This window comes from Aythya marila (assembly GCF_965140915.1).
Source record: "Aythya marila genome assembly, chromosome: 5".
NCBI lineage: Eukaryota > Metazoa > Chordata > Aves > Anseriformes > Anatidae > Aythya > Aythya marila.
The window spans coordinates 45,367,742-45,377,478 of record NC_139046.1 but is presented as its reverse complement, the minus strand read 5'-3'; the positions used below and the strand labels follow the sequence as shown (position 1 = coordinate 45,377,478).

At 41.8% G+C, this 9,737-nt stretch overlaps 1 protein-coding gene across 1 annotated transcript; it reads left to right on the top strand.

Annotated features, from left to right (window-relative positions):
* The first annotated feature begins 56 nt into the window (after window positions 1–56).
* Window positions 57–5,707, top strand: EAPP (E2F associated phosphoprotein). Its single transcript, XM_082762097.1, has 6 exons — window positions 57–180; window positions 379–560; window positions 1,793–1,891; window positions 2,244–2,367; window positions 3,697–3,816; window positions 5,084–5,707. Exons 1-6 carry the CDS (start codon window positions 107–109, stop codon window positions 5,346–5,348), a joined length of 864 nt encoding a protein of 287 aa, XP_082618223.1. The 5' UTR covers window positions 57–106; the 3' UTR covers window positions 5,349–5,707.
* Window positions 5,708–9,737: the final 4,030 nt, after the last annotated feature.

Genomic DNA, 9,737 nt, shown 5'->3' with positions numbered 1-9,737 from the left:
CCCTCGGCCGAGGCGGCGCCGCCTCCCCGGGCCCAGCGCGGGGCGGAGGCGGGCGGCGGGGCGGGCCCGGAGCCGCCGGCAGCGGGCGGAAGAGGCGGCGGCCGCCATGAGCCGGCTGCGGGAGGAGGACGACCCCTACGTGGTGGAGGAGCCCAGCGACGAGGAGCGGGCGCTCAGCAGGTGCCTCACGGAGGGCAGGAGGGCGGCCGGGGGCTGCCGCTGCCCTCCGCTAACCGCGGGGGCGCGGAGGGGGGTGGCCGCCGTGGAAAACCGGGGGGGCGCCTCCCGGTGTGTCCCCACAGTCTGCGTGTTCGTTGCCCGAATTAGCCGTTTCGTTAAGCTGGTGGTGGTGGTGAGATAACGCTTCCATCCCCGCAGCTCGGAGGATGAGGTGGACGTGCTGCTGCACGGCACTCCCGACCAGAAGCGGAAGCTGCTGCGCGAGTGCCTGACCGGGGAGAGCGAGTCCTCCAGCGACGATGAGTTCCAGAAGGAGATGGAGGCCGAGCTCAACACCACCCTGAGAACCATAGAAGGCAGATGGAAGTCACCAGAAACGGGTAAATCGCGCCTAACGCCTGCCTGTGCGTGAAACCGGGTGAGGGGGTGTCTGGTTAAGGAGCTGATGCCCTCTCACAGCGGGAGAGGGGCTTTGTGGTGCCAGCAGAGCGCTGTTTGGAGCCTGGGGAAAAATCTTAAAATGGCTGATGGCTGCAGAAACGGTCACTAGGTGCCACTTGCACAAATGCATCTGTTTTCATCTTTTTCTAAGACTTTTGTTGTTTCTGAACTTGTGATTTCCCGTTTTACTGTGAATTCTCTTTGTTTGATCTGTTCCATCTTCCCCTGGTGTCTCTTTAACTTTGCACATGTATTTGGAAGTCTCAGGAGCAGGTTGCAGCCTCTAGTGGCTCCAGATGCTATCAAGATTTGGTGTCCTTTCTTGCACAAAAGAAAAGCATATGTTGGATTGAGATCCCAAATCAGATGGGGAAAAGAATCAAGAAAAATACTTATCTCTTCCTCCCTTCAGTTCTTAAAATTACAAGTTACTTCAAATAGTAAAAGTGTGTTAAAGAGTTACCTGTTCTGGCGTTTGTGTACTATTTTGGGTGCAATAGATTGATTACTTTGGTATTGGAAGAATGCATGTTCTAGTTTTGTACCTAGTACGAATGCCTAGTGAGGTGTTTTAATTTCTGTGGGAATACATGTAGTATTTATTTTAATGTAGGAACTTTATTCTGCATCCAGCAGGTTTAATAGTTTTTCTGTTTTAGTAGGCAAATCTGATCCTTAAGTTTTGGTTTTGCAATTAAGAGATATAGAAATGTTTATACTGTTACATGCAATATAAACATAGGGTTTTTGGTGTGGACCAACATGTGATAGCCAATCAATCTAGGTCTTTTATGAACTTCTGTGGTCCTGAAATATAGCAAATTGTTTTGTTTTGTTTTTTGTGAATTTTACTTGTATCAAAGTTTATGACAATGTGCCACATCTGTATTTCTTCTGCATGACTGAATAGAAGAAACCTTCATTTGAACTGTACCAGGGGTTCGTCTCAGAGAAAGCGAGCAGTTCTACTCTGAGAGAGCACCTATAAATGAAATAGCACAAGTAGTGTGGATGATTGGGATATGAGAGTAAATTGGGAGAGCTGTTACTTGACACACCCAGAATGCTTCTGAGTAAACTAACTTGGAAATGGAGGTTTGTTCTGGTCTATATATTAGTTATCCTTTTGGTGAGATGTACTTACCACTTGTCTCTCCCATCACGCATATAGGTACTTCCTCAAGTACTGGGCAGACTGGACATGCCTCCACTTCGAAATACTACGATGACATTTACTTTGATTCTGATTCAGAAGAGGAAGATAAAATGGGTAAGTGACTGAGGAGAGGAGAAAGGAGGGTGTTTTAAGAGGACTACTATCTCAGGTCTAGTAGAATCCTCACAGAGGGGTCAGGGACTCTGAAGAGAGCTCTTTGGGGACAATTACCAGCCTATATTATCTCAACAAAGTTCCTGCAAATTTATGATGTGTGCCAATCTATGTAAGATGTCTTAGTCCTTTGGGGGTGGTGCATTTGGAGTAGAGATGAGCTAAATCTTTGATTTAATTTAGAGTTATTGCAGATGTTTTAAAGGAAAATGAAAAAAATCACATTTTGATTTAAGTAGAGAATCATCTCATGTCCAACTGATGTAACGTGTACTTGCACAAATCTTTACAGTTACACAGGATGTCCAGAAAAAAAGAAAACATCAACAACGTCGGATTCTTTCCAATGATGAGCTGTTATATGACCCAGAAGAAGACAATCGAGACCAAGCGTGGGTTGACTTACAGAGGAGGAGGTAAGAGATTGTAAATAATTGAATTGTAGGAGGCTTACCTGTTGTGGTTTAGCCCTGCAGGCAACTCAGCACCACATAGCCATTTGCTCACTTCCCTATCCGCAGTGGGATGTAGGAGTGAACTGGGGGGGAACAATAAAAAAAAAAAACAAAAAACAAAAAACAAACACTTGTGGACTGAGATAAAGACAGTTTAATAGAACAGAAAAGGAAGGGAAAATAGTGATGATGATGATAAAAGAATATAGAAAGTAAGTGATGCACAATGCAATTGCTCATCACCTGCCAAACAATGCCCAGCCACTCCCCAAGCAGCAGCAACCTCCCCCCTCTGTGCACCTTCCCGGCCAACTCCCCCAGTTCTATTGCTCATTGTGAAGCTGTAAGGTATGGGACATCCCTGCAGCCGCTCTGTGTCAGCTGTCCTGGCTCTGTCCCCTCCCAGCTCCTGGTGCACCTGATGCTGGCAGGGTGGTACCGGTGAGAGGCTGGAAAGTCCTTGGCTCTGTGTGAGCACTGCTCTGCAACAACTAAACTATCCGCGTGTTATCAGCATTATTCTCATCCCAAACACAAAACACAGCACCATACTAGCTACTAGGAGGAAAATTATCGCAGCCAAAAGAGGGCATTACCATAAACTGAAAAATTTCATTGAACGTGGTGACTATACAGAAAAACGCTGTGAAGTCCACACCGTGAGAATATTTTTGCCTTAAAATTTACAGTGTATGAAATCTAAAGGCTGTAAAACTTCCATGTGTATATAATGAAAATTGACTCAAAATGACACAATTCTGAAACTTCAAGTTTTTCAAAAATCATCCTAGTTCAGTAAGCCAGTTTTGTGTATAGATCTTATCGAAATAACCACAATGTTAATGAAAAACTTGTAATACAAACAGAACAAAGCTGCTTTACTTGAGGGTTTTTTTGAAAGGATGAATTAGAAAAATGCTTGTTGAAGCAGAAGGGAAAAGTAAATCTTGAAAAACACAACATTTAATGTATGTTACCTGCAGAGATTGCACTTAAGATACCTGCACTCTCAAGGCAGATCATTATTGGGCAGAAGTCCCCATTAGATGTATGTATGTCACCAAAGGAGAATCCTCTGAACAAAATAAATGGAAAGATACTGCTGTGTGTTTTTTCAATGCAGTGCTTATGTTTATGTGCTTTGAGTTAATGAAAAAGGTCTTGAGAAAGAGCCAGGTACATACTGATGTATCTTAATACAAAAAGGTTTTTAAGGTTGAATTGATGTGTGTGACAGCAAGGACACATAATTTCACTTTTTCTTTCTTTCCTCCCTTCTCCAATTTGTAGTTATCGTAATCAAAGAAAAGGGCTGCGGCAACAACAGACAAAACCTTCAGCTGTTCCAAATAGCGATGCTGTTTTGAATTGCCCTGCCTGCATGACAACGTTATGCCTGGACTGTCAGAGGTAACTATTGAACAATAAGGGGTGTTCTTGCAATGCCTCTCTTCTGGTCCAGTTACGTTTTTAGTGTATTCAATGGTTCGATAAATTGAGCCTTGCAAGGTGGAGCTAACAACAAGATGAATCAGATGTAGGGGTGAATTCTAGTTTAAAAGAATGATAATGATCAGTTTAACATGCAGCATGGAGATGAGGAAGAACAGGGAAGAACTTTAGTATAGTGGAGAAGGTAAACTGTTAAAAAAAAAAAAAAAAACATCATGGAGACTAAACAGGAAGTTCATGCTGATTTTTGCTTTTTAGAAAAATATGTTAGTTTGATGTTTAAAGGTATCAAATTATTCCAGGTTAACTATTACTTTCATGTTTAAGTGTAATTTTTAGTGTAGGATTAGGCAAAATCAGCATATAATAAATAAATAAAAAGCATATTTTTACTTGCTTTGAGTGTTAGCAGTTGCAGTTTTGAGTACAGGTAAGTAGTACCTGGAAAGCACGTTTTGCAGCTCTCCAGTGTTTGCACTGCAAACCTAATTACTATTGTTAACTTGTGTGAAGGAGAAGACTTTTGCACTGAGAGTAATGGAGAAAGAGATGCTGTGAAATGAGGAATAAGCTATCACAAATTTACTCAGTACTTTTGGTAGCTGAAGGTGAAATTCCACAGCAGCCTAAAATCATCTGTATGCTGGGTACTATTTCCCAGTCTCTTCCGTTTGCTGGTTCTGGCATTCCTTGACTGTTATGTAGTTAAGCATTTCAGTTTGCAAAGGTGACGGAAAACTGTTTTTACTGTCAGAGTGGTCTTTTGTGAGTTTGATGAACTAAGATAGCTCAGCACAGCCTTGCACAAGCAGTAAAGCCCCAGAAGTCAAGATAGGACTTCTGCAGCCACCTGTTATATTGGTTTAGGCTGCTCTAAAACTGCAGCCTGAGAGACTGTGTTGATGCAGCCCCGAATTTGCTATGTGCTCCAGCTACACAGTTGTTATGTAGATGACAGCTGAAAATCCATTTTATTATAGACAGGCTTTTTCAAGGGTGATGTGTCTATGTTTGTTATTTATAGATAGAGAATTTCAGGCTTGCAACTCTAGTTTTGTGATTCTGGTAGTTGTGACTTCTCTTTATAAACTTCATATTTATTTGGCTTTCAGCCCCTTGACATGGTACTTGCTATGTTTAATCCTGTTTCTAGTGATGATAACCAATTTCTTGGAAGCAGAGTTTTATCAGTGGTATGACTTGCATTTTCTCCCCTTCTCCGTAGACATGAATCTTATAAAACACAGTACAGAGCAATGTTTGTAATGAACTGCTTTGTTAACAAAGAGGAAATCCTGAAATACAGAAAGAAGCTAAATAAAAGAAGCAAGAAAATGAAGCACAGCAAAGAAACTACCTCTGTACAGTCCAATCAAGAAGAGGAGGAAGTGTATCATCCAGTGTTATGCACTGAATGTTCAACTGAGGTGGCAGTGATGGATAAAGATGAAGTTTTTCACTTCTTCAATGTTCTAGCCAGCCACAGCTAATACGTAACAGCAGCAAAAAAAATCCTGCACTGTTTAAGACAGTGTGAAGTACCAGAAATGCAGGCATGTTAGCATTTTTAAAATACGTTCTTTTAAATGTACATTTTAATTAGAGAACTTTATAGCGGTTGGGTTTTTGATACTGTTGTTGTATTCCTTTTTATGAAAGGAATATGGTTAACTGCTTGCATTTGAAAACAATATTCTTTCACACTGTCAGGTGGTTGCATCACTGCGGATGTAAAGTTTTGTAAATAAAATGTAAGATCTATGTATTATGATCATTCCCTGTGTATATACTGTCCATTATCTCAATATGTATTAGAACTGCTGCTTAGAATAAAGACAGTATAAACTGGTCCTGTGTAGCTGCATTCATCATTTCTACGGCGCTGATAAACTGTAATTCTCAGTCAGGATGTTGGGCTCCCTTAGGCTGACATTCTTGGATGATATGCATAGATGTAGGTAAGATAAGGTATTGTCATTATATTTGGATTATTGGCTCATTAATTGAATTATTTATTTGTATAGATGGGAAAATTAGGTTATATCAAATTTGGCATGGATGATACTGGCATGGATCATTTAAATCGACATATTAATGCTTAGTAACACAATTAGGAACTTTTACTGTAAAGATGTATTTGGAGAAAAATCCCCATTTTTTCTATTGTAGTTTTTCTTCATGGTGACACGTTTTAAGAATAAATTTATGGTCAGCTCTATTGCCATTAAGCTAGTTTGTATGCTCTTTCTTCAGTACAATTATGGCTTCTTTATGGAAGCATAAGTAGCTTCTGCTATAAGATATTGAGGCTTCTGGCTTGGTCAGTGAAGTCACTGTAATGTTAACGTTGGATCCTTCTCTGCTTTTCCAGGCATACTCCCAGGAGGTGAACTCTTATTTTTTGTTAGTAAGTAATTTCTCTATAGTCTCATGTTTTTTAATGTTTCAACTTGAACAATGGCCTGTTTAAAAAAACAATTTCATCTTTAAGCTTTTTTTCTTTTGATAGTACTGCAAAAAATTTGCTACGTGCTTTGAGAAATTGACAGAAATAGAGGTAGGAACCTGATAAACATACCTATTTTATGATTTAGATTACAATAAAATCATAGGACTCTTTGGTTACCTTCTGTAGTCCCTGGTGCTGTATTCTACTGATCTACACATACTGATTTTATACAGCGTTACATGAGCCCATGAGCCTACGAGGAAAACACCAAAACTTCTGTTCTAGTGTCAGTATTGCATGAGGCGAACACTATGGACAATAGAAGTGATGATATTGAGCTGGCTGGTGTATTGGTGGCCAGGTCATTTCAATTTTGCATTATTGCACAAGTAATTGTAGTAGGAAAGATATAAGAGCTGGCAGAGGTGAAGTTGGCCCTTGTTTAAAATTTTAAAAAATACAATCTAAGTTTGATTAATGTTTTGGCCCTTCAAAAACTGAGTGCTGTGAGCCACAGTCTGCTGCTAGTTTGCCCCCAGAGACCTTGAGGAATTACATTGTAAGGGAAGATAGATGACCACCAGGTTCCTGTATTAGATGTATCTGGGATTAATGTAAAAGAAGTTGTGATAAAAGAACAGCTGGAAAATGACAGTGAGCGGAGGTGGAGGTTCAGCAGGATGTAAAAAGGAAAATGGTCGGTGCAGCTGTTTCAGAGTAGTGTCACTGCCAGAGTAACCATTGTGTGGAGGCCAAAACTCAGAAGGACCTACTGGAAGTAAATCCTTTTAATACTTGAACATCACATAGGGTAGTGGACAACAGCTCCTGCAGTGCAGACTGGCATGATCTGTGCCTCTTCTGGCCAATTTTCAGAGCTCCCTGAACATCCCATGGGTTGGAACCAATGCAGTTAATTGCTTAATTGGTTATTTGTTAATTGCTTTCGTGGACATTTGTTTTTTAGCAAATTTAATATTAGTTAGTTTTCTTGAAGGATTTTAGTACAAATATTAGTGTTCACATTTTTCTTTATAACTTTTCAAGGAAATCACTCACTGGTGATGATGGAGGGAAACAAATCTTCAGAATTTTCGTCTTACTGGAATAAACAGCATGCAATTCTTGTAAAATTTGAGTAAAATACAGACATTGTACTTTGCAGTAAAAAAAATCAATCGCACTGCTCTTTGCAAGCTGTAAAAGTATAGTTTTAGTACATAGCAACATTGATTTATATTTTCTTAATCATTCCAGAAGTTTAGCTGTATAAAGCTCAGGGCAGTTTGAGCTTGGCAGAAGAGTAAATGTTGTAAATGGTTTTTATTATATTCAGAAGAATGATGGCTTCCATCTTGTTAGGGTGGCCATGGAAATGCTGAAATTACTGCTTGTTTCTCAGGAAGCAGCTCAGAATACACGTGTATTTTTAACCGTGATGCCTGACTTCCTATTTCCAAATCAGCAGAAACTTAACTACAGCTTGATGAAAGAAGCAGTGAACTGTTGAGGTAGCTGCTGAGCACTTTGTTGGCCAGTGTGATTTACCCTTCTCTGCATGTGCAACCTACAACTAACATTGAGCACTGCTTGTTTTGAAGCTTAAGATCTGCTTGAGATAAGATCTCCAACCCATTTTTCCTACCTCCAGACAGACTGATTAGTGGAGTGCCTGACTTGTAGGTTGACAGCAATGATCCCATCTGAAGTGGGATAAGTTGTTACTGTATGTTATGAATCTGGAGGCATATATGGACAACTTTTAACATAAGACCTGTTCCTTCTTAAAACTGTGGAGGAGCAGATGTGATAGAAGATGTACTCCGTGCTGTAGGGCACACTGGCCATGATGTAGCTGTCTTTACAGTCCAGGGGCAGCATGAAAGTTCTGTGGAGCACCAGGCTAAGGGTCTTTGCCCTGGACTGCTGGAAATGTGAGTATGTGGGAAAGTAGTTCGAGGGCTCAAGTGTCAGTGCCAGTGGTAGCAGGAGGAACAATAGATGATGATGGCAGTCCCGAAGCAGGGCTAGAATAGAGCTGGGAAAGAAGGGGAAACTCTTCAGAGGAGTATTTTTTTTTTTTTTTTTTTAAGGAGCTAAGTAAATATTAATAATTGCCTTCTGAGTACGTACTGTTGTGAAAAAGTGTAAGAGACCTGGACAACAGCTGGTGGATGTAGCAGGAAATCATGCAGCTGGTGTGCCTCTCGACATTACCTTTCTTCTCATATCGGGTACTTGCTGCTGCTTCTTGCTTGCCCTATCACTCAAATTGCAGTCCCATGCTTGCAAAGCGTGGGAGCAGGCAGAACTGGGACACATTTGCCCCATATCGCTACAGCTCACAGCTGTGAATGGGAGTAGTGCATTAGTTGTGCTGAAAACACCACTTGTCCTTGAACTTTGTATGCCTTTATATAGAAAGGAGGCTTTCATAACTACCACTACTTTTTCAGGCAGTGGCACCAGCACAAGACTCCTCCAGTAACAATTGCAACAACCAACATCTGTCTTGGAAAGGGACAACAGTTCTTGTGGCCAGTTGTGTGGGGGTATTAATTGTGCCAATGCTCTCGTTTCTTCTTGTGCTGAAATAAATCTGCACAGAAAGTGTGTCTAAATGTATTCTGGACAGATTGAAACCCTTTTCAAATCCTGCCACGTAAATAGATATGATATTCAGTTGTCTGCCAACTGGTTTTCTTTTGCACAGTTAGCTCCTAGTACTGTAGCTGCAATTCCAGCTATGTAAATAATTAATACGTACACCCTCCCGTGACTGTATGTCCTTGCTTTCCATTGTAGGAACAGCACAGGTGAAGTTGGGGTGGGGTGCCTGTGAGAACAGAATTACGACACTCAGTGACATAATCTAAAATGGATTTAAGCAGGATGGTTGTACTGGGTTGGTATCAGCTTCCCATATCTGGTGCACGCGCTTGGCCTGTGAGGGAGGTCTTGGCTGGTGGCCTGGCCCCGGTGCCTAGAGGTTGCACCTTGTGCTCAGCTTAGTCACAGTGCCCGATTTCCGTGTGTGTCCCTTTTTACCAGGTTTTTCATTTAAATTAGATGGGGGCCTTCTAAACGAGGTTGTCAATGGCTTTTCAAATCATGCAGTCCCAGGCCAATCTCCGAGTTTTTCTGTATCTGAAGCCAAATAGCAGTCGGGGTTGGTTGTAACACCCTCTGGTGTGTGGCCACATTAGCCTTACAGAAGTGCAAAGTTAGCAACAGTTGCGGTACAAAGTTGATCCCTAGCAGCTTTTATTTTTCCCATTCCTATGGGATTAGCCTGGACACCCAGCGCTGTCGGATTTGGAGGTCTCGTTGATCTGGGCGCTGCACGGCCCCCGGGGTTGCTCTGCCGGGGACGGCGCCCCCGCTGCGCCGCCACCTCACGGCCGGGGCCGTGCCCGGCGCCTCCATTTCG

Coding starts and splice junctions, on each gene's coding strand:
- EAPP (XM_082762097.1), top strand. CDS start 107: ATGAGCCGGCTGCGGGAGGAGGACGACCCCTACGTGGTGGAGGAGCCC. Junction 561..1,792: donor ATGGAAGTCACCAGAAACGG/GTAAATCGCGCC, acceptor TCACGCATATAG/GTACTTCCTCAAGTACTGGG. Junction 1,892..2,243: donor AGAAGAGGAAGATAAAATGG/GTAAGTGACTGA, acceptor AAATCTTTACAG/TTACACAGGATGTCCAGAAA.